We start from the raw sequence: 27,949 nt of genomic DNA, 5'->3' as shown, positions 1-27,949 counted from the left end.
TTTGAATGTGTCTTATCCTTTCCCCTAACCCCTTAACTCTGTACTTAAATCTATTATTTAAAAAACAAATTCTCAGCTGGTGTGGTGGTGCATGCCTTTAATCCCACAACTTGGGAGAGGCAGACAGCTGGATCTCTGTGAGTTCAAGGCCAGCCTGGTCTACAAAGTGAGTCCAAGACAGCCAAGGTTACACAGAGAAACCTATCTTTTTTTTTTTCCTTTTAAGATTTATTTATTTATTATGTATACAGATTTTGTTATAGATGGTTGTGAGCCAAATGTGGTTGCTGGGAGTTGAACTCAGGATCTCTGGAAGAGGAGACAGTACTCTTAACCTCTGAGCCATCTCTCCAAACCCTATCTTGAAAAAAACAAAACAAAACAAAAACCTAACAATCCCCCAGTTTTACTTCAAAAAGAAAAAAAATCTATCATTTAAAGACTTGTTCTAACCAAGAAGAGACTTGATACCCTATGAGCATACACAGGGGGAGGAGGTCCCCCTCAGGAACAGTCATAGGGGAGGGGAATAAGGGGGAAATGGGAGGGAGGGAAGAATGGGAGGATATAAGGGATGGGATAACCATTGAGATGTAACAAGAATAAATTAATAAAAAATTAAAAAATAAATATTTGGAAATACCAGTAAAGGAACATCTAATGATTGTCATCCAGCTGTGTTAAAACTGCATCTCCATATTTAGTAGCTGGTCCACAGAGGAGTCGCTGGGTCCCTGCAGGTTGGTGCGCAGTCCCCAGAGTCTGGACACATACCTGCATGCAAGCTGTATCTGTGCTCTACATATAAGACTGTGTGTGTCTTGGACTGAACAGTAGGCTGCAGAGCACTAGCATCTAGGTCTGCTAGCCCAGGAGGGACTCCAGGGTGGGAAGCACAGTTGGATCTGACCTCGGATCACCCCCGGCCAATCCACGGAAGGCCCCAGGGCCAATGTAGGATGGGCACAGTCACCAAAACCTACCCACACGCTGGCCAGCATTCTGCACCTGCACTCTGCCTCAGGCTGAACTGTGTGCTGCAGCACACCAGGGTCTGGGGCAGCTAGGCCAGGGAGATCACAAGGTGTGGAGCACGGGTGGATCAGATCTCAGATCGCTGGACCAATCCACGGAGAGTTCCCAGGTCCATGCAGGTGAAGATGCAGCTCCAGACCCTAACTAGCCGGCCAGCGAGAAGCACCAGTGCCCTGTGTTTCAGAGGGAACTGTAGGCCACAAGGCAACAGTGTCTGGGTCTTAGAGCCCAGAGGAGACCCCATGGTGTACAGCACAAGTGGATCTAACCTCAAGCCACCCAGCCAATCCACGGAAAGTTCCTGGATGTGAACCCAAGTCACCCGCCTGATCCATGGAGACCCCAGATCCCCACAGGTGAGGGGTCTCAACCTATAGCCACTCACCTAGGAGCTGTTCTCAATGGCCAGGGAAGGACACCGGAAACTACCACCCAACACCAGAAACAGCAAGATGACTAAAGACCAGCATAAAAACACAAACAACAAAAGCCAAAATACTATGACAGCTCCAGAACCCAGCTATCCCAAAGCAATCAGCCCTGGAAACTCAAACACAACACAAGAAAATGACCTCAAATCCTTCATAATGAAGATGGTAATTGAGGAAACAAATAAAATGTATAAACAAACACAGGAAGATACAGCCAAACAGATTGAGGGCCTTAGAGATGCCATGACAGAGCAAATAAGGAAATCACTGGAAGAAATTCAGGAAGATGCAAACAATCAGGTGGAAGATATCAAAATGATTCAAGATCTGAAGATGAAAATGGGAGCAAGGATAAAAGCACAAACTGTGGAAAGTCTGGAAAGAGAACTTAGAGAAGAAAACAGGAACTGCAGAGGTAAGCATCTCCAACACAACACAACGGGGAGACTCTCAAGTGTACAAGATACAATGGAAGAATTTGATACAATCATCAAAGAAAATGTTAAATCTAAAAAAAAAAATCCCTGACATAAATCATCTAAGAAATCAAGGACACGATGAACAGACAAAACCTAAGGACAGTAAGAATTGGGAAAGAGAAGATGCCCGGCTCCAAGGCATGGAAAATATTTAACAAAACCACAAGAAAATTCCCCCAATTTAAAGAAAGAGATGCCTATAAGCATATAAAAGGTCTACAGAACACCAAATAGAGTAGGCCAGAAAAGAAAATCCTCCCATCACACAATAATCTCTTGGCTCAATTACCTTAATTATTATTGGATGTGAGAAAACAGGATGTTTTTCCACTTAAAAAGTCAAACCACTTCGTGGTGGTATTGGGGCTTGGTTGTTGCCAGCTGAAAAACATCCTTGAACAAACTGAGAGGATATATATGTGGGCCCAAAGCAAAGGGCAGGGCTTTATGTTGGGGCTTGGCTTTCTGGCTGTTCATCCCTGCACTTCGAGATGCTCCAAGAGAGAACCACTCCAGGGAAAGCCTCAAGGCTTTGGACTCAGCTGAGGCTTCAGGTTTCAGTTGTTCCAGGTTCCAGCAGCAACTCTGGTGGAGCTGATGGTCGGCTTACATCCTGCTGACTACGCCAGGAGAATTGTTCCTAGGAACTGATACCCAGGTTTCATTCTTGTTTTCCTTACTCTCCTTTCCCTATTATTTAGGCTAGTTGGGTTGTAAGAGGTACCCTCGTTTAATAAGTTCATAATGAAGTAAAATTGTTAAGGTAATGGAGCCTACAATAATCAAAACACAATATGTACAGAACAAAGAAAAAATATTAAAAGCAGCAAGGTTTTGAAAAAGGCCAAGTGACATATAATGACAAACCTATCAGAATCACACCCAACTTCTCAGCAAAGACCATGAAAGCCAGAAGGGCCTGGACAGAGGTCTTGCAAACCACAAGAGACCACAGAAGCCAGTCCAGACTACTATGCCAAGCAAAACTTTCAATAACCGTAGATGGACAAAACAAGATATTCCATGACAAAAACAAATATACAGTGCCTATCCACAAATCCAAGCCTACAGAAGATACTGGAAGGAAAACTCCAACCCAAGGAGGCTAATTACACCCAGGAAAACCACAGGAAATAGATAACATCAGTTTAGCAAAACAAAAACAAGACAAACACACTACCACAACCAACATCAAAATCAAAGGGCCTAACGATAACTGGTCATTAATCTCTCTCAGTATCAATGGTCTCAACTCTCCAATAAAAAGACACAGACTAACAAAATGGATGCATCAACAAGACCCAACATTCTACTGCATTCAAGAAACACATCTCAGCCACAAAGAAAGACATTACGGGGCTGGAGAGATGGCTCAGCGGTTAAGAGCACTGGCTGTTCTTCCAGAGGTTCTGAGTTCAATTCCCAGCAACCACATGGTGGCTCACAACCATCTATAATGTGATCTGGTGCCCTCTTCTGGCCTGCAGGTGTACATGCAGGCAGAGCATTGCATAATAAATATGTCTTTTTAAAAAAAAAAAAAAAAAAAAAAAAGCTCTTCAAGCAAACAGACATAAGAAGCAAGCTGGAGTAGCCGCTATAATATCTAATAAAAAAGACTTTCAACCAAAATTAATCAAAAGAGATGAGGAAGGACACTTCATATTATCAAAGGAAAATTCAACCATGATGACATCACAATTCTGAATATCTATGCTCCAAATACAAGGGCACCAACATTTGTAAAAGAAACATTCCTAAAGCTTAAACTACACATCAATCCCGACACATTAATAGTGAGAGACTTCAACACCTCCCTTTCACCAAAGGATAGGTCAGTGATACAGAAGCTAAACCGAAAAATAATAATAATGATACTAACTGATGTCATGAATCAAATGGGCCTAACAGATATCTATAGAACTTTTCATCCAAATGCAAAAGATTGTACCTTCTTCTCAGCATCTCACAGAACCTTCGCCAAAATTGACCATATAGTAGGTCACAAAGCAAAACCCAAGAGATACAAGGAGACTGAAATAATACCTTGTATCCTATCAGACCACCATGGACTAAAGCTGGACCGCAACCACAACAGAAACTAAATTAAAAAAAAACCTATACACACTTGGAAACTGAACAACTCTCTACTAAATGACTACTAAATGACAACTAGGTCAGGGAAGAAATAAAGAAAGAATATTAGAGACTTCATAAAATTCAATAAAAACGAAGGTACAAAATACCCAAGTTTACAGGATACATTGAAAGCAATGCTAAGAGGAAAGTTCATAGCACTAAGTGCATTCATAAAGAGGCTGGAAACATCTCATACAGGGAACTTAACAACACATCTGGAAGCCCTAGGAAAAAAGAAGCAGAAACACCCAAAAGGAGTAGAAGCTGGAAATAATCAAACTCATGTCTGAAATCAAATTAGAAACAAAGAGAACAACTCAAGAGTTAACAAAACCAAGAGCTGGTTCTTTGAGAAAATCAAGATAGACAAACCCTCAGCCAAACTGAATAAAAGGCAGAGAGACACTATCCAAATCAACAAAATCACAAATGAAAAGGGAGACATGACAACAGACACTGAAGAATCCAAAGAATCGTTAGGCCTTACTTCAAAAGCCTATACGCCATAAAATATGAAAATCTAAAGGAAATGGACAATTTTCTTGATAGACTCTACTTACCAAAGTTGAATCAAGATCTGGTAAACAAATTAAATAGTCCTATTTCTCCTAAAGAAATAGAAGCAGTCATCAAAAGTCTCCCAACTAAAAAAAAAAAAGCCCAGGGCCAGATGATTCTACCAGACCTTCAAAGAAGAGCTAATATCAATTCTCTTCAAGCTACTCCACAAAATAGAAATGGAAGGAATGTTACCAAACTCATTCTATGAGGCCACAGTCACCTTAATACCTAAACCTCACAAAGACCCAACAAAGAAAAAGAACTTCAGACTAATTTCTCTAGGCAAAAATACTCAATAAAATACTTGCAGACTGAATCCAAGAACACATCAAATAAATCATTCACCATGACCAAGTAGGCTTCATCTTAGACATGCAGGGATGGTTCAATATACGGGAATCCATCAATGTAATTCATCATAGAAACAAACTGAAAGTAAAAACCACATGATCATCATTTCCTTAGATGCTGAAAATGCATTTAACCAAGTCCAATACCCATTCGTGTTTAAAGTCTTGGAGAGATCAGGGACACAAGGCACATACCTAAACATAATAAAGGCTATATACAGCAAGCCAATAGTCAACATTAAATTAAATGGATAAAAGAAATTCCACTAAAATCAGGGACTAAAGCCAGGTGGTGGTGGCGCACACCTGTAATCCCAACACTTGAGAGGCAGAGGCAGGCAGATCGCTGTGAGTTTGAGGCCAGCCTGGTCTACAAAGCAAGTCCAGGACAGCCAAGGCTACACAGAGAAACCCTGTCTCGAAAAAACAAAGTAAAACCAGGGACTAGACAAGGCTGCCCACTCCCTCCACATCTCTTCAATACAGTACTTGAAGTTCTAGATAGAGCAGTCAGACAACAAAAGGAGACCAAGGGACCCACACCAGAAAGGAGGAAGTCAGAGTACCACTATTCGCAGATGATATGATAGTGCACATAAGTGACCCTCAAAATTCCACCAGAGAACTCCTCCAGCTGATAAATACCTTCACCAAAGTGGTTGGATACAAAATCAACTCAAAAAAGTCAGTAGCTCTCCCATACACAAATGACAAAAGGGCTGAGAAAGAAATAAGAGAAACTACACCCTTCACAATAGCCACAAATAATATAAAGTATCTTGGGGTAACTCTAACCAAGCAAGTAACATACTTATATTTAAAAAAAAAAAAAAAAAAAAAAAACTTCAAGACTCTGAAGAAGGAAATTGAAAAGGATATCAGAAGTTGAAAAGATCTCCCAAGCTCATGGGTTACCATCAACATCGTGAAAATGGCCATCTTACCAAAATAATTTACAGATTCAATGCAATCCCTATCAAAATATCTATACAAAGCCAGGCGTGGTGGCGCACGCCTTTAGTCCCAGCACTCGGGAGGCAGAGGCAGGCGGATCACTATGAGTTCGAGCCCAGCCTGGTCTACAAAGTAAGTCCAGGACAGCCAAGGCTACACAGAAAAACCCTGTCTCAAAAACAAAAAACAAAACAAAAAGTATATATCTATACAATTTTTTAAAGACCTTGAAAAAAAAAACCAGAATAGCTACAACAATCCTGTACAATAAAAGATGATCTGGAGAAATCTCCATCCCTGACCTCAAACTGTACTATAGAACAACAGTAATTTAAATGACATTGTACTGGCATAGAAATAGGATGGTTCATCAATGGAATCAAATAGAAGACCCAAAAATAAATCCACACACCTATGGACACTTGATTCTTGACAAAGAAGCCAAATCCATACAATGGAAAAAAGATAGCATTTTCAACAAATGGTTCTGGACTAACTGGATGTCTGCATATAGAAAAATCCAAGTAGATCCATATTTATCACCATGCACAAAACTAAAAGTCCACGTGGATTAAAGACCTCAAGATAAAACCAGACACCCTAAATCTGTTACAAGAAAAAGTGAGGAAGAGCCTGGAACTCATTGGCACAGGAGACAGCTTCCTGAACAGAACTACAACAGCTGAGGCTCTAAGATCAACAATTAATAAATGGGACCTTATGAAACTGAGAAGCTTCTGTAAGGCAAAGGACACTGCCAACAGAGCAAAACAACAGCCTACAGACTGGGAAAAGAGCTTCAACCATACATCCAACCAAGGGTTAATATCCAAAATACCACCAAGCCAAATAAACCAATTAAGAAATGAAGTTCAGAGCCAAACAGAGAATTCTCAACAAGAGGAATATAGAATGGCTCAGAAACACTTAAAGAAATGCTCAATGTCCTTAGTCATCAGGGAAATGTGCAAATCAAAACTCTGAGACTCTGAGATTCCATCTAACACCCATCAGAGTGGCTAAGATCAAAACCTCAAGTGACAGCACATGTTGGTGAGAATGTGAGGAGGGGAACACTCCTCCATTGCTGGTGGGAGTGAAAACTTGTACAACCACTTTGGAAATCAATCTGGCGCTTTCTCTGAAAATGGGGAATACTGCTACCTCAGCTATACCACTCCTGGGCATGTACCTGAAAGATGCTCCACCATACAACAAGGACATTTGTTCAACTATATTCATAGCAGCCTTGTCCATAATAGCCAGAATCTGGAAACAACCTAGATTCCCTCACTCAAAGAATGGATGAAGAAACTGTGCTACACTTACACAATGGAATGCTACTCAGCTATTAAAAACAAGGAAATCTTGAAATTTGCAGGCAAATGGATGGAACTAGAAGTGATCATCCTGAGTGAGGTAACCCAGACCCAGAAAGACACACATGGTATATACTCACTTCTAAGTGGATTATTAGCCCAACATAGATGTTCTCTAGAGACCCCTCCCAGTGGGGGATGGGGGGACTCCACCCAGCAGGGGGGCCTGCACAAACTGTTGCACCACCAGGGACAATGCATGCAGTAAACCTAGACCCCCTGTTCAGATCTAGCCAATGGGCAGCTTATTCTCCACAGGTGTGGGGAAAGCAGGGACTGCCTCTGACATGCCCCCAACTTGATCACTTCCCCTGGGTGGGGAGGCCCAGAGACACACAGAAAAGGGGAAGCACGCTATCCTGATGAGACCTGACAGGCTGTGGTCATACGGTGGGGGAGGAGGTCCCCTCTGTCAGATGTCTAGGGGAGGGGAATAGGCAAAAGAGGGCGGGAGGGAACGGTAGGATACAAGTGAGGGGATAACAATCAGGATATAAGCTGAATAAATTATATATATATATATATATAAAATGATGAGTCAAGAGTCATTTGGGAAGAGGGACCCTCAACTTAAAAAAAGCCCCACCAGATCATTTGCCTGTGGGCAAGTTTGTGGGATATTTTATGAATTAATTCATGCCCAAGGGGCCAATGCACTGTGGACTGTGTCAACTCTGGGAAGGTTGTCCTGGGTGTGTAGTAAAGCAGGAGGAGTAACCCTGAGGAGCATGCACGGCCACACCCCTCCATCCCTCCATGTTTGCTGCTCTCCCCAAGTTACTTTTGGTCATGGTGTTTAACCACAACAACCAACACCATCACTAAATATATGGTGAACGACTAACGTAGAAACAAATGAAAAGTTAAGACATTATGTATAACGTTGCTGAGATATTCTGAGTCTTGGGCTCCAAAAAGCGTCTCACCTCAGCCTCCCCACCCAGCGCATAGAGTAACTGTAGTCACAGACTCACTGTACCTCCCCACCCAGCACATAGAGTAACTGTAGTCACAGACTCACTGCACCTCCTCACCCAGCACATAGAGTAACTGTAGTCACAGACTCACTGTACCTCCCCACCCAGCGCATAGAGTAACTGTAGTCACACACTCACTGTACCTCCCCACCCAGCGCATGGAGTTAACTGTAGTCACAGACTCACTGCACCTCCCCACCCAGCACATAGAGTAACTGTAGTCACAGACTCACTGCACCTCCCCACACAGCGTATGGAGTAACTGTAGTCACAGACTCACTGTACCTCCCCACCCAGCGCATGGAGTAACTGTAGTCACAGACTCACTGTACCTCCCCACCCAGCGCATAGAGTAACTGTAGTCACAGACTCACTGTACCTCCCCACCCAGCGCATAGAGTAACTGTAGTCACAGACTCACTGCACCTCCCCACACAGCGTATGGAGTAACTGTAGTCACAGACTCACTGTACCTCCCCACCCAGCGCATGGAGTAACTGTAGTCACAGACTCACTGTACCTCCCCACCCAGCGCATAGAGTAACTGTAGTCACAGACTCACTGCACCTCCCCACCCAGCGCATGGAGTAACTGTAGTCACAGACTCACTGCACCTCCCCACCCAGCACATAGAGTAACTGTAGTCACAGACTCACTGCACCTCCCCACCCAGCGCATAGAGTAACTGTAGTCACAGACTCACTGTACCTCCCCACCCAGCGCATAGAGTAACTGTAGTCACAGACTCACTGCACCTCCCCACCCAGCGTATGGAGTAACTGCAGTCACAGACTCACTGCACCTCCCCACACAGCGTATGGAGTAACTGTAGTCACAGACTCACTGCACCTCCCCACCCAGCACATAGAGTAACTGTAGTCACAGACTCACTGTACCTCCCCACCCAGCGCATAGAGTAACTGTAGTCACAGACTCACTGTACCTCCCCACCCAGCACATAGAGTAACTGTAGTCACAGACTCACTGTACCTCCCCACCCAGCGCATAGAGTAACTGTAGTCACAGACTCACTGCACCTCCCCACCCAGCGTATGGAGTAACTGTAGTCACAGACTCACTGCACCTCCCCACCCAGCACATAGAGTAACTGTAGTCACAGACTCACTGTACCTCCCCACCCAGCGCATAGAGTAACTGTAGTCACAGACTCACTGCACCTCCCCACCCAGCGCATAGAGTAACTGTAGTCACAGACTCACTGCACCTCCCCACCCAGCGCATAGAGTAACTGTAGTCACACACTCACTGTACCTCCTCACCCAGCACATAGAGTAACTGTAGTCACAGACTCACTGCACCTCCCCACACAGCGTATGGAGTAACTGTAGTCACAGACTCACTGTACCTCCCCACCCAGCGCATGGAGTAACTGTAGTCACAGACTCACTGTACCTCCCCACCCAGCGTATGGAGTAACTGTAGTCACAGACTCACTGCACCTCCCCACCCAGCACATAGAGTAACTGTAGTCACAGACTCACTGCACCTCCCCACCCAGCGCATAGAGTAACTGTAGTCACAGACTCACTGCACCTCCCCACCCAGCGCATAGAGTAACTGTAGTCACAGACTCACTGCACCTCCCCACCCAGCGCATAGAGTAACTGTAGTCACACACTCACTGTACCTCCTCACCCAGCACATAGAGTAACTGTAGTCACAGACTCACTGCACCTCCTCACCCAGCGCATAGAGTAACTGTAGTCACAGACTCACTGTACCTCCCCACACAGCGCATAGAGTAACTGTAGTCACAGACTCACTGTACCTCCCCACCCAGCGCATAGAGTAACTGTAGTCACAGACTCACTGTACCTCCCCACCCAGCGCATAGAGTAACTGTAGTCACAGACTCACTGCACCTCCCCACCCAGCGCATAGAGTAACTGTAGTCACACACTCACTGTACCTCCTCACCCAGCACATAGAGTAACTGTAGTCACAGACTCACTGCACCTCCTCACCCAGCGCATAGAGTAACTGTAGTCACAGACTCACTGTACCTCCCCACCCAGCGCATAGAGTAACTGTAGTCACAGACTCACTGTACCTCCCCACCCAGCGCATAGAGTAACTGTAGTCACAGACTCACTGCACCTCCCCACCCAGCGTATGGAGTAACTGTAGTCACAGACTCACTGTACCTCCCCACCCAGCGCATAGAGTAACTGTAGTCACAGACTCACTGCACCTCCTCACCCAGCGCATAGAGTAACTGTAGTCACAGACTCACTGCACCTCCCCACCCAGCGCATAGAGTAACTGTAGTCACAGACTCACTGCACCTCCCCACCCAGCGCATAGAGTAACTGTAGTCACAGACTCACTGCACCTCCCCACCCAGCGCATAGAGTAACTGTAGTCACAGACTCACTGTATCTCCCCACCCAGCACATAGAGTAACTGTAGTCACAGACTCACTGCACCTCCCCACCCAGCGCATAGAGTAACTGTAGTCACAGACTCACTGTATCTCCCCACCCAGCACATAGAGTAACTGTAGTCACAGACTCACTGCACCTCCCCACCCAGCGCATAGAGTAACTGTAGTCACAGACTCACTGTACCTCCCCACCCAGCGCATAGAGTAACTGTAGTCACAGACTCACTGTACCTCCCCACCCAGCGCATAGAGTAACTGTAGTCACAGACTCACTGTACCTCCCCACCCAGCACATAGAGTAACTGTAGTCACAGACTCACTGTACCTCCCCACCCAGCGCATAGAGTAACTGTAGTCACAGACTCACTGCACCTCCCCACCCAGCGCATAGAGTAACTGTAGTCACAGACTCACTGCACCTCCCCACCCAGCACATAGAGTAACTGTAGTCACAGACTCACTGTACCTCCCCACCCAGCACATAGAGTAACTGTAGTCACAGACTCACTGCACCTCCCCACACAGCGCATAGAGTAACTGTAGTCACAGACTCACTGCACCTCCCCACCCAGCGCATAGAGTAACTGTAGTCACAGACTCACTGCACCTCCCCACCCAGCGCATAGAGTAACTGTAGTCACAGACTCACTGTACCTCCCCACCCAGCGCATAGAGTAACTGTAGTCACAGACTCACTGCACCTCCCCACACAGCGCATAGAGTAACTGTAGTCACAGACTCACTGCACCTCCTCACCCAGCACATAGAGTAACTGTAGTCACAGACTCACTGTACCTCCCCACCCAGCGCATAGAGTAACTGTAGTCACAGACTCACTGCACCTCCCCACCCAGCGCATAGAGTAACTGTAGTCACAGACTCACTGCACCTCCCCACACAGCGCATAGAGTAACTGTAGTCCCAGACTCACTGCACCTCCCCACCCAGCACATAGAGTAACTGTAGTCACAGACTCACTGCACCTCCCCACCCAGCGCATGGAGTAACTGTAGTCACAGACTCACTGTACCTCCCCACCCAGAGCATAGAGTAACTGTAGTCACAGACTCACTGTACCTCCCCACCCAGCACATAGCGTAACTGTAGTCACAGACTCACTGCACCTCCCCACCCAGCACATAGAGTAACTGTAGTCACAGACTCACTGTACCTCCCCACCCAGCGCATGGAGTAACTGTAGTCACAGACTCACTGTACCTCCTCACCCAGCACATAGAGTAACTGTAGTCACAGACTCACTGTACCTCCCCACCCAGCACATAGAGTAACTGTAGTCACAGACTCACTGTACCTCCCCACCCAGCACATAGAGTAACTGTAGTCACAGACTCACTGCACCTCCCCACCCAGCGCATGGAGTAACTGTAGTCACAGACTCACTGTACCTCCCCACCCAGCGTATGGAGTAACTGTAGTCACAGACTCACTGCACCTCCCCACCCAGCGCATAGAGTAACTGTAGTCACAGACTCACTGCACCTCCCCACCCAGCGCATGGAGTAACTGTAGTCACAGACTCACTGCACCTCCCCACCCAGCGCATAGAGTAACTGTAGTCACAGACTCACTGCACCTCCCGACCCAGCGCATAGAGTAACTGTAGTCACAGACTCACTGCACCTCCCCACCCAGCGCATGGAGTAACTGTAGTCACAGACTCACTGTACCTCCCCACCCAGAGCATAGAGTAACTGTAGTCACAGACTCACTGCACCTCCCCACCCAGCGCATGGAGTAACTGTAGTCACAGACTCACTGTACCTCCCCACCCAGCGTATGGAGTAACTGTAGTCACAGACTCACTGCACCTCCCCACCCAGCACATAGCGTAACTGTAGTCACAGACTCACTGTACCTCCCCACCCAGCACATAGCATAACTGTAGTCACAGACTCACTGCACCTCCCCACCCAGCACATAGAGTAACTGTAGTCACAGACTCACTGCACCTCCCCACCCAGCACATAGAGTAACTGTAGTCACACACTCACTGTGCCTCCCCACCCAGCGCATAGAGTAACTGTAGTCACAGACTCACTGCACCTCCTCACCCAGCACATAGAGTAACTGTAGTCACAGACTCACTGCACCTCCCCACCCAGCACATAGAGTAACTGTAGTCACACACTCACTGTGCCTCCCCACCCAGCGCATAGAGTAACTGTAGTCACAGACTCACTGCACCTCCCCACACAGCGCATAGAGTAACTGTAGTCACAGACTCACTGCACCTCCCCACCCAGCGCATGGAGTAACTGTAGTCACAGACTCACTGTACCTCCCCACCCAGCGTATGGAGTAACTGTAGTCACAGACTCACTGTACCTCCCCACCCAGCGCATAGAGTAACTGTAGTCACACACTCACTGTGCCTCCCCACCCAGCGCATAGAGTAACTGTAGTCACAGACTCACTGCACCTCCCCACACAGCGCATAGAGTAACTGTAGTCACAGACTCACTGCACCTCCCCACCCAGCGTATGGAGTAACTGTAGTCACAGACTCACTGTACCTCCCCACCCAGCGTATGGAGTAACTGTAGTCACAGACTCACTGCACCTCCCCACACAGCGCATAGAGTAACTGTAGTCACAGACTCACTGCACCTCCCCACACAGCGCATAGAGTAACTGTAGTCACAGACTCACTGCACCTCCTCACCCAGCACATAGAGTAACTGTAGTCACAGACTCACTGTACCTCCCCACCCAGCGCATAGAGTAACTGTAGTCACAGACTCACTGCACCTCCCCACCCAGCGCATAGAGTAACTGTAGTCACAGACTCACTGCACCTCCTCACCCAGCACATAGAGTAACTGTAGTCACAGACTCACTGCACCTCCCCACCCAGCACATAGAGTAACTGTAGTCACAGACTCACTGTACCTCCCCACCCAGCGCATAGAGTAACTGTAGTCACAGACTCACTGTACCTCCCCACCCAGCGTATGGAGTAACTGTAGTCACAGACTCACTGCACCTCCCCACACAGCGCATAGAGTAACTGTAGTCACAGACTCACTGCACCTCCCCACACAGCGCATAGAGTAACTGTAGTCACAGACTCACTGCACCTCCTCACCCAGCACATAGAGTAACTGTAGTCACAGACTCACTGTACCTCCCCACCCAGCGCATAGAGTAACTGTAGTCACAGACTCACTGCACCTCCCCACCCAGCGCATAGAGTAACTGTAGTCACAGACTCACTGCACCTCCTCACCCAGCACATAGAGTAACTGTAGTCACAGACTCACTGCACCTCCCCACCCAGCACATAGAGTAACTGTAGTCACAGACTCACTGTACCTCCCCACCCAGCGCATAGAGTAACTGTAGTCACAGACTCACTGTACCTCCCCACCCAGCGCATAGAGTAACTGTAGTCACAGACTCACTGTACCTCCCCACCCAGCGCATAGAGTAACTGTAGTCACAGACTCACTGCACCTCCCCACACAGCGCATAGAGTAACTGTAGTCACAGACTCACTGCACCTCCTCACCCAGCACATAGAGTAACTGTAGTCACAGACTCACTGTACCTCCCCACCCAGCGCATAGAGTAACTGTAGTCACAGACTCACTGCACCTCCCCACCCAGCGCATAGAGTAACTGTAGTCACAGACTCACTGCACCTCCTCACCCAGCGCATAGAGTAACTGTAGTCACAGACTCACTGTACCTCCCCACACAGCGCATAGAGTAACTGTAGTCACAGACTCACTGTACCTCCCCACACAGCGCATAGAGTAACTGTAGTCACAGACTCACTGCACCTCCTCACCCAGCACATAGAGTAACTGTAGTCACAGACTCACTGCACCTCCCCACCCAGCGCATAGAGTAACTGTAGTCACAGACTCACTGCACCTCCCCACCCAGCGCATGGAGTAACTGTAGTCACAGACTCACTGTACCTCCCCACACAGCGCATAGAGTAACTGTAGTCACAGACTCACTGCACCTCCTCACCCAGCACATAGAGTAACTGTAGTCACAGACTCACTGCACCTCCTCACCCAGCACATAGAGTAACTGTAGTCACAGACTCACTGTACCTCCCCACACAGCGCATAGAGTAACTGTAGTCACAGACTCACTGCACCTCCTCACCCAGCACATAGAGTAACTGTAGTCACAGACTCACTGCACCTCCCCACCCAGCGCATAGAGTAACTGTAGTCACAGACTCACTGTACCTCCCCACCCAGCGCATAGAGTAACTGTAGTCACAGACTCACTGCACCTCCCCACCCAGCGCATAGAGTAACTGTAGTCACAGACTCACTGCACCTCCCCACCCAGCACATAGAGTAACTGTAGTCACAGACTCACTGCACCTCCCCACCCAGCACATAGAGTAACTGTAGTCACAGACTCACTGCACCTCCTCACCCAGCACATAGAGTAACTGTAGTCACAGACTCACTGCACCTCCCCACCCAGCACATAGAGTAACTGTAGTCACAGACTCACTGCACCTCCCCACCCAGCGCATAGAGTAACTGTAGTCACAGACTCACTGCACCTCCTCACCCAGCACATAGAGTAACTGTAGTCACAGACTCACTGCACCTCCCCACCCAGCGCATAGAGTAACTGTAGTCACAGACTCACTGCACCTCCCCACACAGCGCATAGAGTAACTGTAGTCACAGACTCACTGCACCTCCCCACCCAGCGTATGGAGTAACTGTAGTCACAGACTCACTGTACCTCCTGCTTTGGTAATGAGACTGAAGGTTCTTCGTGAGTTAATGCGTAGACCACTGGTAGGTTTACTTCTTCAATATCTGTTTCTTTGTTGTCTTCTCCCTTGTGCCTCTGTTGTTCATCCTCCTCCTGAAAGTCAGGAAGAAAAAGTACTATTTAGCCATCCAGGTCAAACGGTTCTTCTACCACTCAAAAGAAGTTAAGAGGAGAGATCTTTCTGAGAACTGAAAACTGGACACAAGATTATTTGTTCCATAATCAGTGTAAGGGGCCTCTGATCATGACAATTTTACTACTATTAAGTACAAAGTAAGAAAATCAGAGAGCAATATTTTAAGAAAGCACGCTATATGAAAGTAAGGCAAACAAAAGAGAAGCAACTCCCTGCTCCGCATAATCCAAAGCAGGAAAACTACATAGAACAACCTATCTCACTACAGGAAACAGGAATCTGACATCACCCCATTGAAAACACGTACAAACTCTGTACCAACAATGGTAGCTGGAATCCCAGAACCAGGAGGCTAAGTAGGAGGCACAAAGTCAAGGCCAGGTTGGACTACATAGTGAGACCTACCTCATAAAACTAAAACAAAGGAGAGAAGAAAGAGGGAAGCGAGGGAGAGAACAGGCAGTATAAGGGAGACATACAAAATACAAAAGGACGAGCAAAGACCAAATAATGGTTCGCTCAGCAAAGATGACTATACCTTTTCTGTCTAGTGAGAAGGAACAAACAGAATTACACATGAAAGCACACACAGAATTCTGCAGGAGGAGAAAAATCGGGTGCTGGTTTCATGTAAGGGAGCCAGCAAAGGGAACCCAAGGGATGAAACTGCTGGAGCTGAGTCTGGAGACAGGAAGATGAGCTTGCTCGCTGAGTGAGAGAAGATCACTCAGTGTTCCAAGGAGAGACAAGCATTTATAAAACACAGACGCCTAGAAGAGTGGGCTTGTGGCATACGAACAAAAGGCTGACAAGACTGACAAATTCATCTTACTGTCAGATACCATATTTTCCAGCATATAAGACGACCCCCAACGTTAACTTTTCCCATTAAAATATAGCATCTGGAATATACTGGCTAGACTATCCCTGCTCCAATGTGCACCCTGCATAGCAGACTCAATCTGCAAACTCTATATTTTAACTGGAAAAGTTAAAGTTGGGGGCTGTCTTATACGCTGGAAAATACAGTAGTTGTTTTGTGATACAACACTTTATTATCATTTATTTGTGGTATTGGGGGTCGAACCTAAGGGCCTTGCTCATTTTAGGCAGATGCTGCCCCACTTTAAAAAAGTCTCTACCCTTAGTGATTGTATTTTTTTTTAAGACTCGTTTATTTATTATATATACAGTGTTTTGCCTGTATGTACACCAGAAGAGAGTACCAAATCTCATTATAGATGGTTGTGAGCCACCATGTGGTTTCTGGGAATTGAACTCAGGACCTTTGGAAGAGCAGATGGTGCTCTTAACCTCTGAGCCATCTCTCCAGCCCAGTGATTGTATTTTTAATGTCACTTTGAAAAAATAAAGTCACACCAAACACGGTGGTGCATGCCTGTAATCTTCGCACTTGGGGGGGCAGCAGCAGGTGGATCTCTGTGAGTTCGAGGCCAGCCTGGTCTATAAAACAAGTCCAGGATAGCCAGGGCTACACAGGGAAACCCTGTCTCAAAAAACAAAGAATATAAAAGAAAGAACAAAAGAAAGAAAGAAAAGAAAAAACATAGTCACAAAACATCTGGCTCCAGCTTAGGTTCCTTCCAACATACACAATATACTGTAGAGGGGAGCACTATTATTAACAATGAGACCTCAGGAACAACTATCTGGGGCTGGAGGGGTGGCTCAGCATTTCAGTGTCTCCTGCTCTTCCAGAGGACCTGAGTTTGGTTCCAACACCCAAATCAGGAAGTTCACAACCACCTGTGACTCCAAGGGATCTATGACCCCTGATCCAGGGTGCACTAAAGTAAACAAATCAACCCAACCCACCCCCACACAAATACAATTTAAAATAAAAACTAAAGGTCCTTACCTGATCTTTCTTCTTCAGTTCTTCCACTTGCCGGAGCTGCTCCGCCGTCAGCACACGCTCCATTCGCTGCATGTCTCTCATCAGCAGGCGCTGCGACTGCAGGAACTGGTCGTTGGCCTTCTGCCATGTGTGCCTCAGCTGCTGGTGCTGCTGTCGCTCTTGCTCCAGGAGGCGGCAGACTGAGGAGGGGCACCCACAGTCAACACACTGCGCTTGGACGGCAGGCGGTTTCCCTAGCACAGGTCTACTGCATGTCTGGCCAGCGCTCTATTCTGTGAGTTTGCCTCATGACTGACTGACACCAACGAGCAATCTACACCTGGATATGAGGACTATTGCCACAGCACTGAGCTCAACTAAGCCCTTAAGGGACAGACAAACAAATTCTGTGCTTCCTAAGTTGTGCAGCCCTGGCTGTCCTGGAACTATCTTTGTAGACCAGGCTGGCCTGGAACTCACAGAGATCTGCCTCCCAAGTGCTGTGATTAAAGGTGTGCACCACCACCCCCAGCCTCACTTCCTAAATTAAAAAAACCCAAATTAAAGTCTCTAATACCTGCTCCACAACCACTACTCCAGTACCACGTTTTGTCCATTGTCCCTTGTACACCAATATGCTGAACTACGGGGGGGGGGGGGGGGGGGGGGGGGGGGGGGGGGGGTGCAACGGTAGAAAGGGGAAGGAGACGGACTCACTATGTAGCCCAAGATTCCAGGAGTGCCGCCACACCTGCACAGGCACTTTGCTTACATTCTCTTAGCTGCGTCCATAGGTCTATGTTCCACGCTTCAAAAATCAAAACTACTTCAGAAAGCAGCAACCATATATTATGAATAAAATGTAAAAGCACCATTTAAGCATGACGTCTTCCAGCCAAAGTCTGAAGTCCTGGTTCATAAGGAGCACAAGACTTCAAGAACGGCCTGGGCAACCTCTGCCTGCAAAAATGGTTTTAAAGTACCCTATTTGTTTTGTCTTTTGGTTTTTCAAGACAAGGCTACTTTGTGTAGCCCTGGCTGTCCTAGAACTAGCTCTGTAGACAGGGCTGGCCTTGAACTCAAGAGATTCACCTGCCTCTGCCACCCAAGTGCTAGAATTAAAGGCATGCACCACCACCCGGCTTGTTTTGTTTTCTTCTGTTTCTGGTTTTAAAGAAACCTATCAGTAAGATACGCAGAGCTGCCCTCTCATCATCTCAGCCACCCCAGCAGGGTAGCCACCTGGTGCGACTGCACACCTAATAACCAGCTGAGACTGGCCTGTGCTTAGGCTACCATATGATTCTTAGTTTCTATCTCTTTTCTTTCAAAGATATCCTTTATTTTTCCTTTTTTTTTAAATCGCTTTTTTTTTTAATATTTTATTCAAATTTCAATTTATGTGCATTGGTGTGAGGGTGTCAGATCTTGAAGTTACAGACAGTTGTGAGCTGCCATGTGGGTGCTGGGAATTGAACCCGGGTCCTTTGGAAGAGCAGCCAGGTGCTCTTAACTGTTCAGCCATCTCTCCAGCCCTAAAATCGCATTTTAATTAGTTATCTTGTGTGTGTGGCTGTGTGGCGATGTGGATGTGGACGTCTGAGGACAAGCTGCAGAAGTCAGCTGTCTCTTCTTACCATGTGGATGCTGGAGACAGAACTCGGGTCCCCAGGCTTGGCCATTGAGTCATCTCGCCCACCCCATGATACGGAAATTACTGGTGGTTTGGTTTGGTATTGATTGCTTATTTTTTCAGAGCTCAGGACCAAATCCAGGGCACTGTGCTTGCTAGACAAGTAGTACTCAGCCACCAGAAATTATTCTTTTTATTTCCTCATTTTAATAGATCTTTTGATGCTTTTTTCATACATAGTAAGAAGGTTTCATAATCTCAATGGTTTAAAACTATTTTTAGATGAGTTATGACACAAACTTAAATATTTAATATTTTAAATTAATTTTATTCAAATTGAAACAACTTCTTTCGGACACCCACTGACAGTGTAGGTGTCCTTCTGACTCCAACAGCACAGGTGAAAACTATTCCTACAGGTCAGAACCTGCTCTAAGACTGGGACAATCTCACAACACTTTATGCAGTGATCCACTAGGCATGTACTTCAGTTTTCAACTACATGGAGGAAAAGCCAGCTCTTATACAGCCCTAAATTGTCCCATCTCTATTTTCCACAGCATTTGGTAAAAGTATTTACTATGAAATTTTACCATCACAAACCAACTCCTGTATACTAGCATGTTTCTAATAAGATTTCAAATAGAGGGCTGGAGAGATGGCTCAGCGGTTAAGAGCACTGACTGCTCTTCCAGAGGTCCTGAGTTCAATTCCCAGCAACCACATGGTGGCTCACAACCATCTGTAATGTGATCTGATGCCCTCTTCTGGTGTGCAGATGTACATGTAAAAAAAATAGATTTTATCTATTTGTATAAGAAAATAATAAGAGAAGGCTGTGGATACAGCTCAGCAGTGTTTGCCCTCCCCCCGCTTTCTCTCTCTCTCTCTCTCTCTCTCTCTCTCTCTCTCTCTCTCTCTCTCTCTCTCTCTCTCTGTTGTTGGTTTTGGTTTTGGTTTTTCGAGACAGGGTTTCTCTGTGTAGCCCTGGCTGTCCTGGGCCCACTTTGTAAACCAGGCTGGCCTAGAACTCACAGAGATCCACCTGCCTCTGCCTCCCGAGTGCTGCGATTAAAGACGTGCGCCACCACACCTGGCTCTGGCTCTTTTTAAAAGTTACAACTTTTCACTATCCTCCTGGCTGAACTTCATATTCCCTCCTACTGTACTTTTATGAAATGCAGGCAACAAATGGCAGGCGCATAACTATTCCCACAGCCATTACCAACAGAAACCACAACTGTTTTCATAGGTTGGTGTAGTTGCTACAGGTGTCTTTTGGGGGTGTGGGGGATCAGGATCTCTGTCCTGCCTGGACTCTAACTGTATAAATAGCAACTGAAGCTGACCTTGCACGTGTGGCTCTCCTGCCTCCAGACCCAGGTGTTGGCACCACCAGCATCGTCCTTACTCACCTATGCTCATTATGACCTGAAACTGCAGCTGCTAACTGCGTTCCTGTGTCTTGTTATTGATGTGTCAAGGAAGTAGCCATTATCACCGTGTATCTCACATACTCAACCTTATAATTCTTTTCTTTTGGTTTGTTTTGGAGATGTTATATTTGTTTTATTTTGTTTTAAGAATTTGAAAGAGTAAGATTTACAAGAAGGTTCATTTATAGGGAGGAAGGGAAAGAAAAATGATCTTTAAAAGTAAAAGACATAAAGTTTCAAAGTATTTTCCTTTAAATTTTCACTTAGTATATAAGGGGGTATGATTATATGCATTTGAGTTCTGAGGAGAACCCTGGATCCCCAGGAGCAGGAGTTACAGGCAACTGTGAGTTGCCCACCAAGTTTCTATAGCAGGTCTTCTGGAAGGACAGCAGTGCTCTTAACTGCTGACCCATCTCTCCAAACCGTGTCTGGTTTTTTGGTTTGTTTTGTTTTTGAGGCAGAGTCCAAACTGGTCTCAGACTAATGAGGATGCCTCTGCTTTAGATTCTCAGGTGTTAAGGTTACAAGTACAAGGCTGGAGGTGGCTCAGAGGCTAAGAGCAACCAGAGGTCCGGAGTTCAATTCCCAGCAACCACATGGTGGCTCACAACCATTTATATTGTGATCTGGTGCCTCTTCTGGCCTGCAGTTGTTCATGCAGGCAGAGCACTGTATACAGAATAAATAAATAAATCTTAAAAAAAAAAAAATGATTACAGGTGTAAGCCACCACGACCAAGGACAGTTGCTTTTTAAATTCAGAGCTCACCTGTACCTCACACTGCTACCTCCTTAGGAAGCAGGAGACTACCTGAGAGCCTTTCCACCACCCGCACCTTGTGATTCCCTCTGACTGTGCAGCTCTTCAAGCAGGAAATGTCTGACTTCATTGCTTTTCTGCCCAGACTTCAGCCATGTCAGGTTCTTACTGTGGTAGTGCTGGGAGGAGAGGCTACCAACCATGCCAATTCCCTTAGCAGCACTTTCAAATGGACCATAAAGCTTAAACTGAATCATTAACATGCTATGCTGCATTGGTGGCTTAGACTTTGTTGCTGTTATTAATCAATATGAATTTACTTACACAGTTCTCTAGGAATAAAATAAAAATATACACAACATATATTTATTTACCTTCATGCAATTCTTTCCTCAATTTCTCGGCATCTTCCTGGAGAACAGATTTCTGAGTGTTCAAAACAGCTACATACATCTCCAAATCAGTCCTACAAGACTTCTCAGCCTCCAGATAATGATTCAGTTCCTTAACCTGAAAGTAGAAAACTCAACTTTACAACCCTCGTAGGAATGGCAAAAACGGTAAACACCAATGGCTGCATTTTAAACTTTAAAATACGATACAAACTTAGAAAATAACAGAATTGGGAGACGCTAGCCATAATTCTCTTAAGTAAATATATAAAGTAAAAGTAAACATAAGTACTTCTAGCTTGTCATTTACAGAGCAATGCATACATATGCTTGCTTGGTCTCCTTTTCAGCAACACAACTATGATTTGCTTGTGTGTGTATATATGTACATGTGCACTTTTGGATGCAAGTGCGTATATATACATGTGGTACACAAAGCACATATTTGTGCAAATCACACAGCTACAGGTGGCGTCCCTTATGCACCAACCACCTGGGGATTTTTATTTTGTTTTTGAGATGGGATCTGTCACTGACCTAGAACTTACCTAGTGTTGGGGTGGTTGGCCAGCAGGCCCCAGCTATCTGCACAGCTCCATTTCCCTAGTGCTGAAATTACAAATACACACAGCACACCCGTTTTCTCCCTGAAGGTTCCAGAGACTAAGTCCAGCTCAGACTTCTACCTCTCCTCAGTCTCATGCCTGTCCTCTTTCAGGTAAGATAAAATGGCATAATGTTCTTACGGCTTTTGACTTCTTGGGAGGTAATTCCAACCGCCTTGCATGTATTAAATGGTCTAATTTTCATCAATATATACTCATAGGAGTTAAAAACATCGGGGCACCAAGACGGCTCAGCATCTCAAGGTGGTTGGCCCAGACAAACTGGATGAGTTCCATCCGCCTACAGCTGGCCTCTGACCTCCACCTGTGCATCACGGCCGTTACAGCTGGCCTCTGACCTCCACCTGTGCATCACGGCCGTTACAGCTGGCCTCCGACCTCCACCTGTGCATCACGGCCGTTACAGCTGGCCTCTGACCTCCACCTGTACATCACGGCTGTTACAGCTGGCCTCTGACCTCCACCTGTGCATCACGGCCATTACAGCTGGCCTCTGACCTCCACCTGTGCATCACGGCCGTTACAGCTGGCCTCTGACCTCCACCTGTGCATCACGGCCGTTACAGCTGGCCTCTGACCTCCACCTGTGCATCACGGCCGTTACAGCTGGCCTCTGACCTCCACCTGTGCATCACGGCCGTTACAGCTGGCCTCTGACCTCCACCTGTGCATCGCGGCCGTTACAGCTGGCCTCTGACCTCCACCTGTGCATCACGGCCGTTACAGCTGGCCTCTGACCTCCATCTGTGCATCACAGCCGTTACATTTTTTTTTTTCAAAAGAGAGAAAGTCATGATATGAAAAATAACTTAGTCTCATCAAAATCACACAAACTTGAATGCAGGCACAGAAAAAAAGTTAAATTCTATCTTTTCATAATATATTTTCTGTTGTAATACTTAGACTGGTAACAAAACAGACTAAATAACTGAAACAGGCACAATCAAAATAAGATGCAATACTACTCAATTAAAAAAAAACTGGGCATGGTGTGCATCCTAGCACTCATGAGGCAGAAGCAGGTGGATTTCTGTGAGTTTCGGGCCAGCCTGGTCAGCTAAGGCAGTTACACAGAGAAACCCTGTCTTGAAAAACAAACAAACAAAAATATGCAGGGTATAAATATTGTTTTATCCTGTCCTATAAACTGTATCCTAAACTTAATATGTACGGGTAACCTTCAGCATTTTCAAATGGTTACACCTTGTTTCAAATCCAAGGTCTTTTTCGAGTTTAAAATAGCTTGCTCATCTGGTCTCAGTAACCTTTACTCCTAAATCAAATGTCAGAGACTGACATAATCACTTACTACAGCTTAGTGCTTTGCTGGAAGCTGACAACTGGCCAGCATGGCGTTTTCTTCAACACCTGTCACCAGGCGACAGTAACGCAGTCAATATGGCAGCTAAAACAAGGTTGGTTTATAACCATGGCTTCTACTACGCATTACTTCTTAGAGTAAACTCTTCTTTGAATTAAAAAATTGATGAATTTCTAACGTCTGAAAGTTATTACTAACTCTAGGAGGGTGCTGACGTAGCGGCACAGCATGAGAAACAACTTGAATTCTACATTCGTCAACAACCCAAATCAAAGCCACATGGAGGGGCAGGCACGATGGCGCATGCCTGTAATCGCGGCACTCTTGAAGCAAAGGCACTGTGGACCTCTCTGTGAGCTCCAGACCAGCCTGGTCTACATAGCAAGTTCCGGGATAGCTAGGGCTACACAATGTGACCCTACAAGAGACACGCGCACGCGCACATGCGCCCGTACAACAAATCTGCTCTATAGACTTGTTAGACTAAAATAGAATCCTACTTTTGTTTGCATTTTCCTGATTCCTGTTGTGGCTAAACTTTATTTATTTTTGGTTTCTCTATGTAGCCCTGGCTGTCCTACAATACACAGATTACATCAGGATGCCCTCAAACTCAGAGATTTGCATGGCTCGGCTTCCTGAGTGCACATACACCAAACAAACCCATAACATGCATGCATATACCACACACCAAAAAGATTTTTGGCTCTAGATTCTGTAATGATTACTGTTTTAACGTCCCTACTTTATCTTGAGGAAAACTGTTTTGCCCTTTACAATAATTAGTCTTATTTTGTTTTACAAAAAGGCCTTCCTCACTAGTTCATGCTGACCTTGATAGTTCAATTCTTATCCCACTACTTCCAAAGAGCAAGGATTACTAGCATTTACCAGCATACTTTTAAAAATCTTTTTCCAAATTTACTGGTATGACACTATTTATAGTATCTACTATTTTTATGTCAGTAGTCATGCCCCACTTCTGATTTCAGCTATTTGCATTTTTCTGACTTTTTTCTTCACAAATTTCTCTCTCTCTCTCTCTCTCTCTCTCTCTCTCTCTCTCTCTCTCTCTCTCTCTCTCTCTCTCATTTTTCGAGACAGGGTTTCTCTGTGTAGTTTTGACTGTCCTGGACTCACTTTGTAGACCAGGCTGGCCTTGAACTCACAGTGTCTCTGCCTCCCAAGTGCTAGAATTAAAGGTGTGCACCACCATTCCCAGGCCCACCCTAAGTATTTTGTGATTTATTTTTCCATCATTTCCCCCATATTTAGATATTTTATTATAAAAAAAAACCTGTGAGCAGAGTATTGCACCCATATAACACTAATTCTTTGAAACATGATATTTTATGACCTCACTTTAATTTAGGATACAGAAGAAAAAGATAAATATTTTTATTAAAAACACATTAGTGTTAGAATAAAACATGATGTATCTGGAAATACTAGAACTTTTCCCCATGCACTACCTGAAGCAGTTATAAGTTCTAATTTGAATGTGCCTCATAATACCCTTGTAAGGCAGTCAACAGACCTGCCAAGGCCAGGAGTCAGCAGCCCACCTGCTCCCCTGCTCTTACTTAGCTCCTACATTCTTTGCACATCTTCTTCTCAGACGTATTTTCAAACATTTCTACACACACACACACACACACACACACACACACACACACACAGAGAGAGAGAGAGAGAGAGAGAGAGAGAGAGAGAGAGAGAGAGAGAGAGAGAGAGAGAGAGAGAGAGAGCGCGCTCACTGGCACACAGGTGAAAACACAACTGTGGGAGTCAGTTCTCCTTTTCACCACGTCGACAGCAGAGATCAAACACAGGTCATCAGGCTTGATGACAGGCAAGTTTATCTGCCATACCATCTTACTGACCACACTTTCTTTTTTTAAGATTTATTTATTTACTATGTATACAGTGCTCTATCTGCATGTACACCTGCAGGCTAGAAGAGGGCATCAGATCTCATTACAGATGGTTGTCAGCCACCATGTGGTTGCTGGGAATTGAACTCAGAACCCCTGGAAGAGCAGGCAGTGCTCTTAACCTCTGAGCCACCTCTCCAGACAACGCCCCACCCCACTCTTTTCCTTTAGTGCTTTTAGTACTGAAGATCAAAGCCAGGCTCTCACGCACACTAGACAAGTGCCAGAACTCCACCACTTAGCTACATCTCTAATCGCCTTTCTTTCTTTCTTCCTTTCTTTCATGATGTCCTTAAGTTTTATGCGCACTAGTGTTTGCCTGCACATATGCCTGAGGGCGTCAAATCCCCTGGAACTGGAGCTACAGACAGTTGTGAGCTGCCATGTGGGTGCTGGGGACGGAACCTGGTTTTCTGAAGAGCTGCCAGTGCTCTTAACTGCTGAGAAGTCACTCCAGGCCCCTAATCTCTTATTCCCTTTCATTACTTAAGCATTTTCTCAGTGGTAGAGCACTTGCTAGCATGCTTCAATGAGGACCCAGGTTCAAACTCCAGCACTAAAAGCAGATATAAAAATTTTAGCACCCCATTAATACTTCCACACCCTTTTTTGGTTTGGTTTGGCTTTTTAGCAGCAGCACCCTGTGTAACTCAGGCCCCAAATTCACAATGGGACTGAAGACGGCCCTGAACTTCACATGCTCTTGTCTCTGCACCCCAAACGGCACCCATCTCCATGACGCTCTCGTCAGTGTGCTCAGCTCACGCAGTGCTGAGGATCAAACTCTTGGCCGTGAGCGCACTAGACAGGCACTGCACCACGGACCCACACCCCAGCCATACTGTGTATAGCCAACAGGACGTGCATCTTCTCTAAAGATCTCCTGCAGCTACAGTAAGGAAGCAGTCAACTAGAAACAGCTTTTTCCCTAGGTAAAACAAAACAAAACAAAGGCTAGAAATGTGGCTCATTTGTCAGAGCGCTCACCCTAAAGCCCTGGATCTGATCTCCACAGCAAGGGCAAGGCCAAGCTGGGCTACATGAAACCCTGTCTTAGGAAAACCAAGCAATAAAGATGACTTGTTACACTGAACATATTGGAACACGCCTGTAGTCCCAGCACTCAGGAAGGCAGAGGCAGGCAGATCGCGGTGAGTTCAACTCCAGCCTGGTCTACAAAGGGAGTCCAGGACTGTCAATGCCACACAGAGAAACCCTGTCTCGAAAAGAAAAGAAAGGGAAATTTCAAGTTGAATCTCACTTGGATAAAATGAATAATTGGATATAAGTTCTCATTCATGATGAGGTATCATCACTGACGGTTTATATAAACAAAGGCCAAATTACCAGAGCCTGTTGGTTTTCATTTTCTGATTTTAAAACAAACACTAGATTTTTAAGATACATGACCAGGCAGGCGTGGTGGCGCACACCTTTAATCTTAGCACTTGTAAGGCAGAGGCAGGCGGATCTCTGTGACTTAGAGGCCAGCCTGGTCTACAGAAAGAGTCCAGGACAGCCAGGGCTCTGTGTAACAGGAAAACCCTGTCTTGAAAAACCAAAAAATTTGAAGAATAAAAAAGATGCATGAGCCGGGCGTGGTGGCGCATGCCTTTAATCCCAGCACTCGGGAGGCAGAGGCAGGCGGATTGCTGTGAGTTCGAAGCCAGCCTGGTCTACAAAGTGAGTCCAGGATGGCCAAGGCTACACGGAGAAACCCTGTCTCGAAAAACCAAAAAAAAAAAAAAAAAAAAAAAAAAAAAAAAAAAAGATGCATGAGCAAATGCTTTCCCACCACTACTTAAGTGGCCCTGAGCTTGCCCCTGGCGGGAGCCGATGAGTAAACCAGGTCACAACCTTTGCGGCCTCGAGCTCTTTGATCTTGTCTTCAGCTTCTGTCAGCTTATCTTTCAGGGCTGCAATTTCCTTCTCCATGGGCATCACAACAGAACGAAGCTTCTCAGCATCCTCCTGGGCCTGGGATTACAAAGAACAACACGCAACACCTTACTAATTAAGGGCTTTTCTAAGAAACTACAGTTCACCCATTTGCTGAAATTAGTACAACAACTTTACCACACGCTTCATTAGCATTCATAAAATGGAATACCAATTCTCATTTTCTTCAAGTTTTTTTCTTTGAATTTTATTAGCATGTATTCGTTATATTTACAAAATAATGAGCTTCAAAACTGTATTTCTCCCATCTTACCATGTACGTGAGTAGACTAACACCAACCCACATGCTCTTGTTTCACTCTCCTCGTTCCGGGTCCCTTCACCCACATCATTTTCCTTGTCCTTCAAAAACACACACGCCCTGACTCCAGTGAGATGGCACAGTGCAGTGTGCTGTGGACGACCC

General features: G+C 45.7%; 1 protein-coding gene across 1 annotated transcript in view; it reads right to left on the bottom strand.

Moving 5' to 3' along the window:
- Window positions 1-27,949, bottom strand: part of Rabep1 (rabaptin, RAB GTPase binding effector protein 1) — a 100,003-nt gene that overhangs the window by 36,244 nt on the left and 35,810 nt on the right. Inside the window, 4 exon segments of the mRNA XM_051168470.1 lie at window positions 15,453-15,578; window positions 17,501-17,679; window positions 21,686-21,821; window positions 27,442-27,561. Coding sequence (XP_051024427.1) covers window positions 15,453-15,578; window positions 17,501-17,679; window positions 21,686-21,821; window positions 27,442-27,561 — 561 coding nt within the window.

Source organism: Acomys russatus, chromosome 25 (genome assembly GCF_903995435.1).
Source record: "Acomys russatus chromosome 25, mAcoRus1.1, whole genome shotgun sequence".
Classification (NCBI taxonomy): Eukaryota; Metazoa; Chordata; class Mammalia; order Rodentia; family Muridae; genus Acomys; species Acomys russatus.
This window is presented reverse-complemented; position numbering and strand designations above follow the sequence as displayed.